This window comes from Somniosus microcephalus, chromosome 2 (assembly GCF_052327205.1).
Source record: "Somniosus microcephalus isolate GS21.2 chromosome 2, FLI_Smic_1.0, whole genome shotgun sequence".
Taxonomy (NCBI): Eukaryota; Metazoa; Chordata; class Chondrichthyes; order Squaliformes; family Somniosidae; genus Somniosus; species Somniosus microcephalus.
Window position 1 is genome coordinate 385,246,049 of NC_140988.1, and position 20,483 is coordinate 385,266,531.

Sequence of the window (20,483 nt, forward strand, 5' to 3'; positions counted from 1 at the left end):
ATTTCTCAGGGCCACTATTCAAAGTAGTGCAGGGGAGTTGTCCCCAGTGTCCCGGGCCAATATTTATCCCTCAACCAACATCATAAAAACAGATTATCGCATTGCTATTCGTGGGAGCTTGCTGTGTGCAATTAGACTGCCGTGTTTCCTACATTTACAACAGTGGCTACACTTCAAAAAGTATTGCATTGGCTGTAAAGCGCTTTGAGACATCCTAAGGCTGTGAAAGGGGCTGTAAAAATGCTAGTTCCATCTTTCTTTTATGCCCATTTTTGCCATGGCCTCTGGCTCACAGCGTGGCCTGTGACAGAGACTGGAGTCAGTGTGCAGCATGCTTTTACTTTAATTTATTAACAAGTGTGCGGGGTTAAAATAACTTGCCAGGAACGAGTGAGGCTCCTGAAGGAGAAAGAATGAAATGAATTTTCCATCCTCAGGAATGCAGCAAAGGATGTTCGTGCCAGGATAACAAGTGTTTTGACATCACACAGAGCTCTCTGTATAAAGGGAAGTTTTATTGTGAGTTCAGCCAGGATAGACATGGAGCGGGGGGGGGGGAGACATTCAATCCAGGGAAAGGGCCATGTCTGGGAGAAGTGACTCACACACACAGTACACAGCACAGAGTGACTCAGTGGGCAGGTATTCGAGCACGTAACAACTCTGCACTCTCCGGTATATCCCAGAGTGTAACACGCTCCGTATATCCCAGAGTGTAACACGCTCCGTATATCGCACAGTGTAACACTCTCCGGTATATCGCACAGTGTAACACTCTCCGGTATATCCCAGTGTAACACTCTCCGGTATATCCCACACTGTAACACTCTCCGGTATATCGCACAGTGTAACACTCTCCGGTATATCCCACAGTGTAACAATCTCCGGTATATCGCACAGTGTAACACTCTCCGGTATATCCCAGTGTAACACTCTCCGGTATATCACACAGTGTAACACTCTCCGGTATATCGCACAGTGTAACACTCTCCGGTATATCCCACAGTGTAACACTCTCCGGTATATCGCACAGTGTAACACTCTCCGGTATATCCCACAGTGTAACACTCTCCAGTATAGTGCACAGTGTAACACTCTCCGGTATATCGCACAGTGTAACACTCTCCGGTATATCGCACAGTGTAACACGCTCCGTATATCCCAGAGTGTAACACGCTCCGTATATCGCACAGTGTAACACTCTCCGGTATATCGCACAGTGTAACACTCTCCGGTATATCCCAGTGTAACACTCTCCGGTATATCCCACAGTGTAACACTCTCCGGTATATCGCACAGTGTAACACTCTCCGGTATATCCCACAGTGTAACAATCTCCGGTATATCGCACAGTGTAACACTCTCCGGTATATCCCAGTGTAACACTCTCCGGTATATCACACAGTGCAACACTCTCCAGTATATCACACAGTGTAACACTCTCCAGTATATCGCACAGTGTAACACTCTCCGGTATATCGCACAGTGTAACACTCTCCGGTATATCCCAGTGTAACACTCTCCGGTATATCCCACAGTGTAACACTCTCCGGTATATCGCACAGTGTAACAATCTCCGGTATATCGCACAGTGTAACACTCTCCGGTATATCCCAGTGTAACAATCTCCGGTATATCGCACAGTGTAACACTCTCCGGTATATCGCACAGTGTAATACTCTCCGGTATATCGCACAGTGTAACACTCTCCAGTATATCCCAGTGTAACACTCTCCGGTATATCCCAGAGTAACACTCTCCAGTATATCCCACAGTGAAACACTCTCCGGAATATCGCACAGTGTAACACTCTCCGGAATATCCCACAGTGCAACACTCTCCGGTATATCGCATAGTGTAACACTCTCCGGAATATCCCACAGTGCAACACCCTCCAGTACATCCCACAGTGTAACACTCTCCGGTATATCGCACAGTGTAACACTCTCCGGTATATCGCACAGTGTAACACTCTCCGGTATATCCCAGTCTAACACTCTCCGGTATATCCCAGTCTAACACTCTCCAGTATATCCCACAGTGAAACACTCTCCGGAAAATCGCACAGTGTAACACTCTCCGGTATATCGCACAGTGTAACACTCTCCGGTATATCGCACAGTGTAACACTCTCCGGTATATCGCAAAGTGTAACACTCTCCGGTATATCGCACAATGTAACACTCTCCGGTATATCGCACAGTGTAACACTCTCCGGTATATCTCACAGTGTAACACTCTCCGGTATATCCCACAGTGTAACACTCTCCGGTATATCACACAGTGTAACACTCCCTGGTATATCCCACACTGTAACACTCTCCGGTATATCGCACAGTGTAACACTCTCCGGTATATCCCACAGTGTAACACTCTCCGGTATATCCCACAGTGTAACACACTCCGGTATATCCCACAGTGTAACACTCTCCGGTATATCCCACACTGTAACACTCTCCGGTATATCGCACAGTGTAACACTCTCCGGTATATCGCACAGTGTAACACTCTCCGGTATATCCCACAGTGTAACACTCTGCGGTATATCACACAGTGTAACACTATCCGGTATATCCCACAGTGTAACACTCTCCGGTATATATCCCACAGTGTAACACTCTCCGGTATATATCCCACAGTGTAACACTCTCCGGTATATCACACAGTGTAACACTCTCCGGTATATCCCACAGTGTAACACTCTCCGGTATATCGCACAATGTAACACTCTCTGGTATATCGCACAGTGTAACACTCTCCGGTATATCTCACAGTGTAACACTCTCCGGTATATCCCACAGTGTAACACTCTCCGGTATATCACACAGTGTAACACTCTCCGGTATATCACACAGTGTAACACTCTTCGGTATATCCCACAGTGTAACACTCTCCGGTATATCCCACAGTGTAACACTCTCCGGCATATTCCAGTGTAAAACTCTCCGGTATATCGCACAGTGTAACACTCTCCGGTATATCCCAGTGTAACACTCTCCGGTATATCCCACAGTGTAACACTCTCCGGTATATCCCACAGTGTAACACTCTCCGGTATATCGCACAGTATAACACTCTCCGGTATATCACACAGTGTAACACTCTCCGGTATAACGCACAGTGTAACACTCTCCAGTATACCACACAGTGTAACACTCTCCGGTATATCCCACAGTGTAACAGTCTCCGGTATATCCCACAGTGTAACACTCTCCAGTATATCCCACAGTGTAACACTCTCCGGTATATCGCACAGTGTAACACTCTCCGGTCTATCGCACAGTGTAACACTCTCCGGTATATCTCAGTGTAACACTCTCCGGTTTATCACACAGTGTAACACTCTCTGGTATATCCCACAGTGTAACGCTCTCCGGTATATCCCACAGTGTAACACTCTCCGGTATATCCCACAGTAACACTCTCCGGTATATCCCACAGTGTAACACTCTCCGGTATATCCCACAGTGTAACACTCTCCGGTATATCGTACAGTGTAACACTCTCCGGTATATCGCACAGTGTAACACTCTCGGGTATATCGCACAGTGTAACACTCTCCGGTATATCGCACAGTGTAACACTCTCCGGTATATCGCACAGTGTAACACTCTCCGGTATATCCCAGTGTAACACTCTCCGGTATATCGCACAGGGGCCGGCGGGGGTCCGCGGGGGGGTCGGCGGGGGTCGGGGCCGGCGGGGGTCTGTGCGCACGACTTACGCTGGACTTACGCTGACCGAAAAAACCTTCGGTTTTTAGAGGGTTTCGGTTTTCGGAAGTCCGCATAAAGGGTAGTCTACCTGTATATCCGTTAGTACGCCTCCCGACTTTGCTTAGTAAACACCTATGAACCAACTCCTGTCTTCAGTGTCTCTATCAACACACGGACACTACAGTGGCGACGAAGTGGAAACGGACTTACTTGCAATTCGGCAGCATCTCAAGGACATCGATTCCTCGGGCCTCCAGAAGACTCAAGAAAGTGAAAGAAGCTGTGGTTTCACGAGCTGGCCAAGCTGGTGGCAGGTACTGCGCTAATCCTTCCTGGGCATCAGCTGGGACAAGCAGTGAAATCGGAGGCAAGCAATAACAGACGGGGAGGGAGCACTCGGGAGACGGCCGGCGCTGCAAGCAGGTCGGCGTTCAGACCTGGAGAGAAAGTCCGGCGGGAACGAGCCTCCAACTGTAAATAAAGAAAGAAAGAAAGAACGGAAACCGCGGGAAACAGTGTTGTCATCGGCAGCAGCGGCGGGAAAGCGCGGGAAGCGCCATATCTTTTCTGCAGAAAAGAAAGAAAAGCGCGGGAAGCGCCATATCTTTTCTAAGATGCCTAAGTCTGGCAATATTAATGCTTTTGATAGCGAAATAGAGGATTGGACCACATATGTGAAAAGAGTAGAGGTATATTGCACTGCAAATGGAATAGAAGATGAAAAAAAAGCTTCAGTACTGCTGAATCTAATGGGCGCAAAGGCATACGGGCTGTTACGAAATGTAATCACTCCAGCCAAACCAAAGGACAAGGATTTTAAAGAAATTGTTGATACCCTGCAGGAGCAGTTAAACCCAACACCGCTGCTGATAGCGGAACGATTCAAATTCTTCAAGAGAAATCAACACAAGAATGAAAGTAACGCTGATTACCTCACCGAATTAAGAAAGCTGTCAAAACACTGCCAATTCGGGGCAGGACTAGCAGATTATCTTCGAGACAAATTCGTCTGCGGTCTCTTAAGTGAAGGAACAGAAAAAAGGCTGCTTTCTGAAAAAGATTTAACACTGGACAAGGCTTTCAGTATGGCTGTATCATACGAAGCAGCAGCAAGAGGAGCTGCAGAGATACAACAAAAGACACAGGACTTCGGCACCCATGAAATGACACAGGGTTTCGAAAGATGTTATCGCTGTGGCAGATCCACCCATAACCAGAGGGACTGCTGGTTCAAGGACAAAGCATGCAGGCAATGCGGAAAGATTGGACACATTGCACAGGTATGCCGATCTGGACAAAATAAATCCACAGGCAGGAAAAAAAAAATCAATAAAGAAAAGTACAGAAAGGTACAAATGATGACGGACAGTAGCTCCGAAGACCAGAAGAGCGATAGCGACTCCGAAAACAAGAGACTAAGCTGTCTCAAATTACATAATGTACTTGCCAAAGATGATTACCAGACCATTTGGGTTACCCTCACGATAGCAGGGTCCCCAGTTAAAATGGAGCTAGATACAGGATCAGCTCTGACCGTCATAAGTCGACGGGATTACGAGCGGCTATTTCCGCATATACCTTTGAAAGACACATCCATTATCTTAAAAACATATACGGGGCAGAAAGTATACCCCAGAGGGAAAATAAGGGTGCCTGTTGTATACAACGGCAAGGAAATACAGAAGTTGTATTTATACGTTCTGCAAGATGGTGGTCCACCGCTGTTAGGACGTGAATGGATCAGGAAAATACGTTTAGACTGGCACTCCATTCAGGCACTGACGGTGACCAGTAAGAAAAAAAACGATGATGACGTCATACCTGAACGATTAAAAGACATCTTGGCCAACGCCAAAGAAGTGTTTCAAGAGAAACTAGGAACCTTGAAAGGCATCACCGCCTCAATAAAAGTGGAAGATGCAGCAATTCCCAAGTTTTTTAAAGCAAGACCAGTGCCATACGCAATTCGTCCAGCAGTCGAGGCAGAGCTGGAGAATTTGGAAAATGCAGGCGTATTATCCAAAATAGATTGGAGCGAGTGGGCAACACCCATCGTTCCAGTCATGAAGAAAGCATTGAATAATAATAAATCTGAAGAACAGAGAAAAATTTGCATCTGTGGAGACTTCAAGGTGACGGTAAACCCGGTCCTTCACACGGTACAGTATCCTCTTCCGAGGATAGAAGATATTTTCGCCTCACTATCTGGAGGGAAACGTTTCACCAAAATTGACTTGGCACAGGCATATCTACAGATGGAGGTTGAAGAGGCCTCTAAAAAATATCTCACGATAAATACACACAAAGGTCTGTACCAGTACAATCGACTAGTTTTCGGAGTAGCATCCGCTCCAGCTATCTGGCAAAGAGCTATGGAGCAAGTCCTCCAAGGGATTCTGGGTACTCAATGCTACCTAGACGACATCCTTGTAACAGGAGAAAACGACAACGAGCACCTTGCCAATTTGGAGCAGGTGCTCACTAGGCTGAGAGAACGGGGCCTACGAGCAAATCGCCCCAAGTGCGAATTTTTCCGAAATCAAATATCATATTGTGGCCACATAATAAATAAGGAAGGGTTGCATAAGTCACCTGAAAAAATTGAAGCGGTCATAAAAGCCCCAGCACCTGAAAATGTTTCACAATTAAGGTCGTTCCTGGGATTAATAAATTACTATCATAAATTTTTACCGAACTTATCAACTCTTCTACACCCTCTAATGAACTGCTACAGACAGGAGTAATTTGGAAATGGAACGAAGACTGTAAACGTGCCTTCCATAAATGAAAAGACTTAATCACATCCAAAGAAGTTTTGGCTCATTGCAACCCATCACTGCCAATCAGACTGGCGTGCGATGCATCCCCTTACGGCATAGGAGCAGTATTATCCCATAAATTCCCTGGTGGCTCAGAACGGCCGATAGCTTTTGCGTCACGCTCATTAAACTCAGCTGAGCGTAACTATGCCCAAATCGACAGGGAAGCACTCAGCCTGGTATGGGGAGTGAAGAAATTCAACCATTACCTACACGGACAAAAATTTACCTTGTTCGCTGACCATCAACCCCTCATCTCCATATTCAACCCTAAAAAGGGTGTTCCCATTATGACAGCGCAAAGGCTACAGAGGTGGTCCCTTTTTCTAGGGGCACACCAATACAACATAGAATACAAAGGATCAAAACAGCATGGGAATGCTGACGTTTTATCGCACCTACCGTTGCCAACGATAGAAGAGGCACCTACAGTAGACCCAGTGGAGATGTTCCACTCTACCATAGTGGAATGTCTACCAGTAACAAATTCTGCCATTGAAAGGGAAACGAGAAATGACCCGACTCTCTCACGGGTCTACGATTTAACAGTGAAGGGATGGCCAGCACATGGCGAACCACTGTTGCCAGCATTCTCGCAAAGAAGAGAACAGCTGTCAGTGTGCCGAGGAACCTTGATGTGTGGATCCAGAGTGGTGATTCCACCCAAACTCCAGGATAAAGTGCTAAAGGAGCTTCACGAGGGGCATCTGGGTGGAGTGAAAATGAAGAACCTAGCCAGGGCGTTTGTATGGTGGCCAGGTATCGATGGAGACATCGAAGAAATGACCAAGAGCTGCCTTGGATGCCAGAAGGTCCAAAACGCTCCACCACAAGCCCCTCTACATCCATGGGAGTGGCCCTCATCTCCCTGGCAAAGGGTACACATCGACTTTGCTGGTCCATTTATGGACTCAATGTTCTTAATCGCGGTTGATGCACACTCCAAGTGGCCGGAGGTAATAAAGATGTCCTCCACCACCACGGAAAAAACCATCACAGTATTAAGGACCATATTTGCCAGGAATGGGCTGCCGGAACAGATCTGTTCTGATAATGGACCGCAATTTGTGTCCGAAGAATTCAGGAAGTTCTTAAAAAACAATGGGGTTAAGCACTACACGTTCGCCCCATACCATCCCGCCACCAATGGATTGGCTGAAAGGTTTGTCCAGACCTTCAAGAAGGCCATAAAGGCCATGGGTAATGAAGACATAAAACTTCAGCACAAGGTGGATAACTTCTTGTTCGCATACAGGAATGCAACACATATGGTTACCAACCAAACTCCCGCCATGATGTTCTTCAATAGAAACCTAAGATGCCAGCTGGATTTGGTCAAGCCCAACATCAGAAGGGACGTGGAGAACCGGCAGTTTCAAGGCATGAATGAAAGGCCAACTAGAACCTTCCAGATAGGTCAACAAGTTTTGGCCCGGGACTACCATACCGAGAAATGGCAGCCTGGAACTATCTGCACACGACTAGGACCACTGATGTATACCGTGGACATCGGAGAAAGCATAATAAGGCGCCATGCTGACCAAATCATAGAGTCATCCGAAAAGGGACAACCTGCACCACAACTCTATACGCCTAATGATGAAGTAGAGATACCCATATCTACCTCCGATCCGATGATACTGGAACCTGATGAACCCGACACTGGCATTCAAGCCGAATCAGCCTTGCCAAAAGAACCTACTACACCACCAGAAACTACTACACCACCGAGGCATTATCCGGACCGAGTCAGGAAGCCTCCAGAGAGACTGACTTATAATTAATTAACTAAAGCAATGTGTATATTATTTTTCTTATAACATGTAATTAATAATTACTTAAAATATGATGTACTGGTTAGCTAAAAGGGGAGGAATTGTAGTGTATGTGCCTTTTAGAGCCCCATGTGTGCTGTAATGCCGGTAATGGCCACTCGGGCTATATAAGCCTGTATATTGTGTTATATCCGTGAGTGCCCCTCCAGACTTTGCTTAGTGAACACCTATGAACCAACTCCTGTCTTCAGTGTCTCTATCAACACACGGACACCACAGTAACACTCTCCGGTATATCCCACAGTGTGACACTCTCCGGTATATCCCACAGTGTAACACTCTCCGGTATATCCCAGGGTAACACTCTCCGGTATATCCCACAGTGTAACACTCTCCGGCATATATCCCACAGTGTAACACTCTCCAGTATATCGCACAGTGTAACACTCTCCGGTATATCACACAGTGTAACACTCTCCGGTATATCTCACAGTGTAACACTCTCCGGTATATCGCACAGTGTAACACTCTCCGGTATATCGCACAGTGTAACACTCTCCAGTATATCTCACAGTGTAACACTCTCCGGTATATCGCACAATGTAACACTCTCCGGTATATCCCACATTGTAACACTCGCTGGTATATCGCACAGTGTAGCACTCTCCGGTATGTCGCACAGTGTAACACTCTCCGGTATATCGCACAGTGTAACACTCTCCGGTATATATCCCAGTGTAACACTCTCCGGTATATCCCACAGTGTAACACTCTCCGGTATATCCCACAGTGTAACACGCTCCGGTATATCCCACAGTGTAACACTCTCCGGTATATCCCACAGTGTAACACTCTCCGGTATATCAGACAGTGTAACACTCTCCGGTATATCGCACAGTGTAACACTCTCCGGTATACCCCAGTGTAACACTCTCCGGTATATCGCACAATGTAACACTCTCCGGTATATCCCAGTGTAACACTCTCCGGTATATCGCACAGTGTAACACTCTCCGGTATATCCCAGTGTAACACTCTCCGGTATATCGCACAGTGTAACACTCTCTGGTATATCTCACAGTGTAACACTCTCTCGTATATCTCACAGTGTAACACTCTCCAGTATATCCCACAGTGTAACACTCTCCGGTATATCGCACAGTGTAACACTCTCCAGTATATCACACAGTGTAACACTCTCCGGTATATCCCACAGTGTAACACTCTCCGGTATATCGCAAAGTGTAACACTCTCCGGTATATCGCACAGTGTAACACTCTCCGGTATATCGCACAGTGTAACACTCTCCGGTATATCGCACAGTGTAACACTCTCCAGTATATGACACAGTGTAACACTCTCCGGTATATCCCACAGTGTAACACTCTCCGGTATATCGCAAAGTGTAACACTCTCCGGTATATCGCACAGTGTAACACTCTCCGGTATATCGCACAGTGTAACACTCTCCGGTATATCGCACAGTGTAACACTCTCCGGTATATCCCACAGTGTAACACTCTCCGGTATATCGCACAGTGTAACACTCTCCGGTATATCCCACAGTGTAACACGCTCCGGTATATCGCACAGTGTAACACTCTCCGGTATATCGCACAGTGTAACACTCTCCGGTATATCCCACAGTGTAACACTCTCCGGTATATCCCACAGTGTAACACGCTCCGGTATATCGCACAGTGTAATACTCTCCGGTATATCGCACAGTGTAACACTCTCCGGTATATCGCACAGTGTAACACTCTCCGGTATATCAGACAGTGTAACACTCTCCGGTATATCGCACAGTGTAACACTCTCCGGTATATCGCACAGTGTAACACTCTCCGGTATATCGCACAGTGTAACACTCTCCGGTATATCGCACAGTGTAACACTCTCCGGTATATCAGACAGTGTAACACTCTCCGGTATATCGCACAGTGTAACACTCTCCGGTATATCCCACAGTGTAACACTCTCCGGTATATCGCACAGTGTAACACTCTCCGGTATATCCCACAGTGTAACACTCTCCGGTATATCTCACAGTGTAACACTCTCCGGTATATCGCACAGTGTAACACTCTCCGGTATATCGCACAGTGTAACACTCTCCGGTATATCGCACAGTGTAACACTCTCCGGTATATCGCACAGTGTAACACTCTCCGGTATATCCCAGTGTAACACTCTCCGGTATATCAGACAGTGTAACACTCTCCGGTATATCGCACAGTGTAACACTCTCCGGTATATCGCACAGTGTAACACTCTCCGGTATATCTCACAGTGTAACACTCTCCGGTATATCGCACAGTGTAACTTTCGGCTCATCTGTTCCATGCTTCATAGAAGCCTCCTCCCACCCCTCTTCATCTCACCCTAACAACCACTCCGTCTATTCCTTTCTCCCTCATGTAGCTTATCTAGATTCCCGTTTCATGCATCTATACTATTCGCCTCAACCACGCACTGTGGCAGCGAGTTCCACATTTCCACCACTCTTTGGGTAAAGAAGTTTCTCCTGAAATCCCTATTTTATTTATTAGTGACTATCTTATATTGATGGCCTCTAGTTTTTGGACTACGCTACAAGTGGAAACATCTTCTCTACATCTACCCTATCGAATGATATAGAGGCACTGGAGAAGGTGGAGAAAAGAAATTCTAGAATGATACAAGAACTGAGAGGTTATAACTATCAGGAAAGATTGAACAGGCTGGTGTTGTTTGCTCTAGAAAAGAGACCGAGGGGCGACCTAATAGAGGTCTTTAAGATTATGAAGAGGTTTGAAAAGGTAAGGAGTCACCTGCAGTTCCTTCAACTCCATTGTGGTTCTCCCCCATTGTACAATCGCGCCACCCCCCACCCCCCGCCCCGATGTACGTTCACCCCCTCGCACCCACCCCCCCTACCCCACACCTGCTGCTTACCTTTACCCATCCGTGCCCCGGTCAGGGCCTCCTTGGCGCTGCCGAGCCCAAGCTCACGGCAGACCACGCTGGCCGACACTGCATTCCAGCGGTCGTCGCAGATGGTGCCCCACTCGTTGTCTTTGAGAATCTCCACTCGGCCCTCGCCGATCCTGGCGCCCGCCTTCAGACGCACAGCCAGCTGTAACCGGGGACGGTGGGGTAGGGGAGACAAAACAGGCATCAGACAGCGAGAATGCGCAGCGGAGATCGTAGCCACAGCTACCGAATCGCAGGGTGCGGGCAAGACTGGCACAGATTGCCCGGCCCTGGGTGCCCAGAGAAGATGGTGGTGAGCCTTCTTCCTGACCCACTGAGAGCGAGGGAGGGGCAGAGCGAGGGAGGGGGGAGAGTTAGGGAGGAGAGACAGATCATCATCCGACTCTGCCCCACCTCTGCTCACAAGGTGCTGAAACCCTTTGTTACCTCTAGACTTGCCTATTCCAACGCAATTCTGGCTGATCTGAACCCCTCCCCTCCCCTCTGCCTCCCCTCCCCTCCGCTCTCCCCCTTCTCCTCACTCCGTCCCTTCCCCTCTCTCCCTCACTTCCCTTCTCCCCCTCCGTTCCCCTCTACCCTTCCGTTCCCCTCTCCCCCCTCCCTTCCCTCCCTCTCCCCCTCCCTTCCCCTTGCTCCCTCCCATCCCCTCTCCCCCTCCCTTCCCCTCTCCCCCTCTCTCTCTCCCTTCCCCTCTCCCCCTCTCTCCCTCCCTTCCCCTCTCCCCCTCTCTCCCTCCCTTCCCCTCTCCCCCTCTCTCCCTCCCTTCCCCTCTCCCCCTCTCTCCCTCCCTTCCCCTCTCCCCCTCTCTCCCTCCCTTCCCCTCTCCCCCTCTCTCCCTCCCTTCCCCTCTCCCCCTCTCTCCCTCCCTTCCCCTCTCCCCCTCTCTCCCTCCCTTCCCCTCTCCCCCTCTCTCCCTCCCTTCCCCTCTCCCCCTCTCTCCCTCCCTTCCCCTCTCCCCCTCTCTCCCTCCCTTCCCCTCTCCCCCTCTCTCCCGCCCTTCCCCTCTTCCCCTCCCTTCCCCTCTCTTCCCCTCTCTCCCTCCCCCTCTCTCCACCTCCCTCTGCCCCTCCCCCTCCGTTCCCCTCGCCCCTTCCATTCCCCTCTTCCCCCTCCCTCCCACCCCTCTCCCCCCCTCCCTTCCCCTCTCTCCCTCCCTTCCCCTGCCCCCTCTCTCCCTCCCTTCCCCCCCTCTCTCTCTCTTTCCCTCCCTTCCCCTCCCTCTCTCCCCCTCTCTCCCTCCCCCTCCCTCCCCTCTCCCCCTCCCTCCCCTCCCCCCTCTCCCTCCCCTCCCCCTCCCCCTCTCCCCCTCTCCCTCCCTCCCCTCCCCCCTCTCCCCCCTCTCCTGTCCCTCCCCCTCCCGCCTCCCCTCCCCTCTACCTCCCCCCTCCCTCCCCCCCTCCTCCCTCCCCCTCCCTCCCTCCCCCTCTCCCTCACCCCCTCCCCTCCTGTCTCCCCCTCCCTCCACTCTCCCCCTCCTCCCCTCTACCTCCCTCCCCTCTCCCCCTCTCCCCTCTCCCTCCCCCTCTCCCCTCGCCCCCTCTCCCCCTCTACCCTTCTTCCCCTCTCTCCCTCCCCTTCCCCCTCCCCTCTCCCTCCCTCCCCTCCCCTCTCCCTCCCCCTCCGCCTCTCTCCCTCCCCCTCCCCATCTCCCCCTCTCCTGTCCCACACCCTTCCTCCTCCCCTCCCCTCTCCCCTCCCTTTCCCCTCCCCTCTCCCTCCACCCCTCCCTCTCAATTTTTTTCAATTCAATTCAAATCGCTTTATTGTCATGACAAGTTACATCTTATGTTGCCAAAGCATTGGAAAACATTCATGTTTGTTCACAAAAATACAGATCTATCCATACAGTGTATAAACAGATATATCCCTGAGTGTATAAATATATACTTTCATATAATTTGTATATACTCTTTTCTTATCTTTAGTGGTTGTCCCTCTGTTTATGGCAAGCTGTAACATAGTGTGCCGCCAGTGTTATGCAACTTCTCTGTTCCCCTAGTAGGTATGGGAGTTTTTGGTCGTCATTCAATTTTCTGAATTCCGGGCATATTTTTGTAAATTTTGGGTAGAAATTCTCCCTTATGCCCTGATATTTTCTACAAGCTGTGAGGAAGTGCATCTCTGTCTCCACCATTCCCTGACTGCAGTGAGAGCATATCCTGTCCTCCCTTGGTAGCCAGGTCTGCCTGTGTCTACCTTTTTCGATCGCCAGGCTATGTTCACTAAGTCTGTACATTGTCAGGATTTTTCTCAGTTTGCTGTCCTTTACCATTGTCAGGTAATCAGCTATGTTGTATTGTCTGTTTAGGGCCAAGTAGCAATTGAGTTTGCTTTGGGTTTTTGTTGTTTCTGCCCAATATGTCAGATATTTTTCCTTTTGCTTAGCGACGATTGTGTTGGGTCGAATTCTTTGTGTTACGCTGTCACTGTCCTGTGGCTGGTTATTGTTAGTAGTGTTAGTAGTTACTTCACTGAGTCCCAGGACTAGTTGACTGAGGGTATTCTTCTTTATGGTCAGCTCTTGGCATTTCAGGGCGTCATAGTGATAGCATTGGGGGTTGCTCATTTGTAGGTGATTCCAAAATTTGGTGGCTCTTTTTTGGATAGTGATTATTAATGGATATTGGCCTAGTTCCGCCCTGCATGCATTGTTTACTGTTTTCCTTTGAGTCCGGAGGATACTTTTACAGAATTCTGCATGTAGGATCTCAATTGGGTGTTTGTCCCATTTTGCAAATTCTTGTTGTGTTAGCGGTCCCCATACCTCACTGCCATAGAGTGCAATTGGTTCAATTACTGATTTGAAAATTTTTAGCCAAATGCTAATTGGGATTTCTATTTGGATTGATTTTTTAATGGCATAGAAAGCCCTTCTTGCTTTCTCTTTCAGTTCATTCACAGCCAGTTTGAAGTTTCCTGTAGAACTGATTTTTAAGCCCAAGTATGTGTAGTTAGTGGTTTGTTCAATTTTGGTTGTTCCTATTGTGAAATTTATTTTGGGTCCTTGAGGTCTGGATCTTTGCTGGAACACAACGACTTTGGTTTTTTTGGGATTTATTGTCAGGGCCCAAGTCTGGCAGTACGACTCCAGCAGATCCAAGTTCTGCTGTAGACCCTCCTTAGTTGGTGACAGCAGAACCAGGTCGTCTGCATAGAGGAGGAATTTAACCTTGGATTCATATAGGGTGAGGCCGGGTGCTGTAGATTGTTCAAGTAGTTTTGCCAATTCATTTATGTAAATATTAAAGAGTGTCGGTGAGATTGGCGAGCCCTGCGTCACCCCCCGCCCCTTTGGGAAGTATTTTGTTCGTTTGTCTCCAATTTTAACTGCACATTTGTTGTTTGTATACATTGATTTAATTACATCATATGTTTTTCCCCCTACCCCGCTTTCAATAAGTTTCAGGAATAAACCGTCATGCCAGATGGAGTCGAAAGCCTTCTGGAAATCTATAAAGCATGCGTAGATTTTGCTTTTGTTATGGTGAGCGTGTTTGTCAATTAGGGTCTGTAGGGTGAAGATATGATCTGATGTTCTATAGTTTGGCAGGAATCCAATTTGGCTTTTACTCAAGACATTGTGCTCCTCAAGGAAGTTTATAAGTCTTTTGTTTATGATGCTACAGAATACCTTCCCCAGGTTACTGTTTACACAGATGCCTCGATAGTTATTTGGGTCGACTTTGTCCCCACTTTTGTATATGGGCGTTATGAGTCCTTTGTTCCAGATATCAGGGAAGTAACTGACACTCAGAACCAAGTTGAAGAGTTTTAGGATAGCCAGTTTCATTTTGTCGTCTGTGTGTTTAATCATCTCGTTTAGTATGCCGTCTGTCCCGCAAGCTTTTCCTGGTCGCAGGTCCTTGAGTTTTTCAGAAAGTTCTTTTTCTGTTATTGTGGAGTCTAGCGGGTTTTGGTTATCTTTTATGGCCATTTCTAGCTTTTCCAGTTTTTTGCATATTTGGTGTTGCTCTGGCCTTAGTGTGTTTTTCTGGTATAATTTTTCAAAGTGGTTTTCCCATGTGTCCCCATTTTGAATGGCCAATTCGTCGTGTTGTTTTTTGTGTAGTGTATTCAAGTTGTCCCAGAAACAATTGGAATCAATGGATTCCTCCATGGAGCTGAGTGTATTCTTAATATATTGCTCTTTTTTGGTTCTGAGTGTGTTTCTGTATTGTGTTAGTGTCTGACAATAAGTAAGGCGTAATTCCTCGTTTTCTGGATGTCTGTGTTTTTGGTTTGATATTTTTCTAAGTTTTTTCCTCATGTTATGGCAATCTGGGTCAAACCATTTTTCATAGTTTTTTGTTTTGGGTTTGTTCTTGCGAACTTTCAAGTTTGCACTTGTTGCCAAATTATCGAAAATATTGTTTAGGTTATTTACTGCCCGGTTTACGCCTTCTTTATTGTGAGTGTATATGTTATCCAGAAAGGTGTCCAAGAGAGCTTGAGTTGATGCATTGCTCTCACCCTCTCCCCTCCCGTCTCCCCCTCCCTCCCTCCACTCTCCCCCTCCTCCTCCTCTCCCCTTCCTCCTGCCCTCCGCCTCTCCCCTTCCTCCCTCCCCCTCTCCCCTCGCCCCCTCTCTTCCCCTCTCTCCCTCCCCTTCCCCCTCCCTCCCTCCCCTCTCCCCTCCCTCCCTCCCCTCTCCCCCTCTCTCCCTCCCCTCTCTCTCCCTCCCCCTCCCTCCCCCTCACCCCCCCTCCCCCTCACCCCCTCCCCTCCCTCTCACCCCTCCCCTCCCTCCCTCTCCCCCTCCCTCTCTCCCTCCCTCTCCCCCTCCCCCTTCCTCCCCCCTCCCTGCCCTCCCTCCCTCTCCCCCTCCCCTGCCCTCCCCCCTCCCTCTCCCCCTCGCTCCCCTCTCCCCCTCTCTCCTCCCCTCCCTCACCTTGAGCTGCTTCTTCCGCTTGCGCCCGTTGCTGAACGTGGGTCCGGGGACGCAGCTGACAGCGGCGGGCATCCCTCCGCGGCACTCGGCCGTGACGTTCCCTTTCACGAGCTCGAACTGGCAGAGTGCGAAGTGGGACTCATTGCCCACACAGGCCACCGAGTGCGCCCGGTACTTCGGTCGCTGGCGCTCTGACACCATCCTGAGAGGAAGAGAGATCAGTGACAGATGATCAGTGATCGGTGGGGGGGTGAGGGGAGAAGGTGCTCGGAGCCCCGGGGTAACAAAGGCAGGGATGAGGGTTTCATAGGAACATGGGAACAGGAGGAGGCCATTCAGCCCCTCTAGCCTGTTCCATCATTCAATGAGATCATGGCTGATCTGTGACCTAACTCCATATACCCGCCCTTGCCCCATATCCCTTAATACCTTTGGTTAACAAAAGCGATCAATCTCAGATTTAAAATTAACAATTGATCTAGCATCAATTACTGTTTGTGGAAGAGAGTTCCAAACTTCTACCACCCTTTGTGTGTCGAAGTGTTTCCTAATTTCACTCCTGAAAGGTCTGGCTCTAATTTTTAGATTATGCCCCCTAGTCCTAGAATCCCCAACCAGCAGAAATAGTTTCTCTCTATCTACCCGATCTGTTCCGCTTAATATCTTGAAAACTTTGATCAGATCACCCCTTAACCTTCTAAAACCCTGGAACTCCCTCCCTAACAGCACTGTGGGAGTACCTTCACCACACGGACTGCAGCGGTTCAAGAAGGCGGCTCACCACCACCTTCTCAAGGGCAACTAGGGATGGGCATTAAATGCCGGCCTTGCCAGCGACGTCCCACACCCCATGAATGAATAAAATTTAGATTTTGCCACGAGAAATTAAAAGCAAGGAAGTACTACTGCAGTTAAACAGGGGAATATAAGCCTAATTTGTGCAATCTCTCCTCGTAACTTAACCTTTGAAGTCCGGGTATCATTCTGATAAACCTACGCTGCACTCCCTCTAAGGCCAGTATATCCTGCCTAAGGTGTGGTGCCCAGAACTGCTCCCAGTGCTCCAGGTGTGGGGTGAGGGAAGTGGGGTGGTGGGAGTTATGGGGGAGGTGGGGAGTGGGAGGTTGGGGTGTGGGCTGAGCTACCCGCTGGGGGGGGGGCAGGGGCTGGCGGGGGGGGCGGTGAGGGTGACGGGGTTCGGGTAGTCTCACATTCTCTCACCGAGAGTCCAACGCCGATAAGAGCAGGCATCCAATCAATGGCGGTTCTGGTGCGGTACCAACAATCCAGAGGTCGTGAGTTCAAATCCCGCCAGGGCCAGGTGTCAGATTGAATTCAATCAATCAGGTAATTTGTGGCCTGGCAGCAGACAAGGGCCACACCAGACGGCGGATAGTTGTAAAAACCCAACTGGCTCACTGGTGTCCTTCAGGGAAAGAATCCTGCCGTCCTTACCCAGTCTAGACTACTCTGAAGGCTGAGGGGGGACCTGATTGATGTGTACAAAATTATGAGGGGCATAGATAGGGTAGATAGAAAGGAACTTTTCCCCTTAGTAGAGGGGTCAATAAGCAGGGGGCATAGTTTCAAGGTAAGGGGCAGGAGGTTTAGAGGGGATTTGAGGAAAAACTTTTTCACCCAGAGGGTGGTTGGAATCTGGAACTCACTGCCTGAAAGAGTGTTAGAGGCAGGAACCCTCACAACATTCAAGAAGCATTTAGATGAGCACTTGAAACGCCATAGCATACAAGGCTACGGACCAAGTGCTGGAAAATGGGATTAGAATAGATAGGGCTTGATGGCTAGCGCGGACACGATGGGCTGAAGGGCCTCTTTCTGTGCTGTATAACTCTATGACTATACTCGTGACTCCGTCCCACACCAACATGGTGGACTCCTGGGTGGTAAAACTGGGCTTGGACTTACCTTTCGAGTTCCCCCCTCGGCCTGTGCTGAGGGTCTGGGGGGAGGGGGGAGCAGGGCTGCAGGGCGATCCCCTCAGGAAGCCCCTGCGACTGGGGACCCCACGCCCATAAGAGGATAGGGAAGCGGGAGGGAGCGGGAAGCCCCGTCCACCTTGTTAGCGTGGCGTCGATTGGCCAGTACTGCCACCAACTCCCGCTCCTCGAGAACCATGGGACAGCGGAAAGGGGTCAGAGATCATGCTAACGCATCGCCGACCACTTCTTCTGACCTTTGCCCTCAGGGGCATACCCCAGCGGAAAGGGTTGGGGTACTGGGCGTCTACATTCTGTGCAGGGGGAGCTGCGGAAACCTATCACAGGCACTCGGGGTAACCAAGCTCCTCTACTTTGGTGTGACTCGAGAGGGGAAGCCGCGGGGACGCGGACCAGCGCCGAGCGCAGGATGGAGAATCTGGGCCACACTGCTACAATCCCATTGGTAAGCCCCCACTCTCGCTTCCAACGAGCCTCCTCACCCCGGCACGGCAGGACACAGCCAACACAACCACCCTGTCCATCACCGTGTACCACGGCATAGCCCATTCACCGTGTACCGAGCACTATCCTGTGAAAAATCAATTTCTGACCCACTGTCCCAGAGTGTGAAAGGACAGTGTGTGACCCACTGTCCCAGAGTGTGAAAGGACAGTGTCTGACCCACAGGCCCAGAGTGTAAAAGGGCAGTGTGTGACCCCCTGTCCCAGAGTATAAAAGGGCAGTGTGTGACCCACTGTCCCAGAGTGTGAAAGGACAGTGTGTGACCCACTGTCCCAGAGTGTGAAAGGAGAGTGTGTGACCCACTGTCCCAGCGTGTGAAAGGACAGTGTGTGCCCCACTGTCCCAGAGTGTGAAAGGACAGTGTGTGACCCACTGTCCCAGAGTGTGAAAGGACAGTGTGTGACCCACTGTCCCAGAGTGTGAAAGGACAGTGTGTGACCCACTGTCCCAGAGTGTGAAATGACGGTGTGTGACCCACTGTCCCAGAGTGTGAAAGGACAGTGTGTGACCCACTGTCCCAGAGTGTGAAAGGACAGTGTCTCACCCACTGTCCCAGAGTGTGAAAGGACAGTGCGTGACCCACTGTCCCAGAGTGTGAAAGGACAGTGTGTGACCCACTGTACCAGAGTGTGAAAGGACAGTGTGTGACCCACTGTCCCAGAGTATGAAAGGACAGTGTGTGACCCACTGTCCCAGAGTGTGAAAGGACAGTGTGTGACCCACTGTCCCAGAGTGTGAAAGGACAGTGTCTCACCCACTGTCCCAGAGTGTGAAAGGACAGTGTCTCACCCACTGTCCCAGAGTGTGAAAGGACAGTGTGTGACCCACTGTCCCAGAGTGTGAAAGGACAGTGTGTGACCCACTGTCCCAGAGTGTGAAAGGACAGTGTGTGACCCACTGTCCCAGAGTGTGAAAGGACAGTGTGAGACCCACTGTCCCAGAGTGTGAAAGGACAGTGTGTGACCCACTGTCCCAGAGTGTGAAAGGACAGTGTCTCACCCACTGTCCCAGAGTGTGAAAGGACAGTGTGTGACCCACTGTCCCAGAGTGTGAAAGGACAGTGCGTGACCCACTGTCCCAGAGTGTGAAAGGACAGAGTGTGACCCACTGTCCCAGAGTGTGAAAGGACAGAGTGTGAGCCACTGTCCCAGAGTGTGAAAGGACAGTGTGTGAGCCACTGTCCCAGAGTGTGAAAGGACAGTGTGTGACCCACTGTCCCAGAGTGTGAAAGGACAGTGTGTGACCCACTGTCCCAGAGTGTGAAAGGACAGTGTGTGACTCACTGTCCCAGAGTGTGAAAGGACAGTGTGTGACCCACTGTCCCAGAGTGTGAAAGGACAGTGTGTGACCCAGTGTCCCAGAGTGTGAAAGGACAGTGTGTGACCCACTGTCCCAGAGTGTGAAAGGACAGTGTGTGACCCACTGTCCCAGAGTGTGAAAGGACAGTGTGTGACCCACTGTCCCAGAGCGTGAAAGGACAGTGTGTGACCCACTGTCCCAGAGTGTGAAAGGACAGTGTGTGACCCAGTGTCCCAGAGTGTGAAAGGACAGTGTCTGATTCACTGTCCCAGAGCGTGAAAGGACAGTGTGTGACCCACTGTCCCAGAGAGTGAAAGGACAGTGTCTGACCCACTGCCCCAGAGTGTGAAAGGACAGTGCGTGACCCTCTGTCCCAGAGTGTGAAAGGACAGTGTGTGACCCACTGTCCCAGAGTGTGAAAGGACAGTGTGTGACCCACTGTCCCAGAGTGTGAAAGGACAGTGTGTGACCCACTGTCCCAGAGTGTGAAAGGACAGTGTCTGACCCACTGTACCAGAGTGTGAAAGGACAGTGTGTGACCCACTGT

At 49.8% G+C, this 20,483-nt stretch overlaps 1 protein-coding gene across 2 annotated transcripts in view; it reads right to left on the minus strand.

Moving 5' to 3' along the window:
• LOC147123832 (lysyl oxidase homolog 3B-like) overlaps window positions 1–16,534 on the minus strand; it is a 72,432-nt gene extending 55,898 nt beyond the window's left edge. For both annotated transcript variants that reach the window (XM_085976336.1, XM_085976331.1), the window contains exons 1-2: window positions 16,176–16,534; window positions 11,249–11,429 (exon numbers count right to left, since the gene is read on the minus strand). In XM_085976336.1, coding sequence (XP_085832462.1) covers window positions 11,249–11,429; window positions 16,176–16,376 — 382 coding nt within the window. In that variant the 5' untranslated portion in view covers window positions 16,377–16,534. The remainder of the gene's footprint in view (window positions 1–11,248; window positions 11,430–16,175) is intronic.
• Between the last annotated feature and the right edge of the window lie 3,949 nt (window positions 16,535–20,483).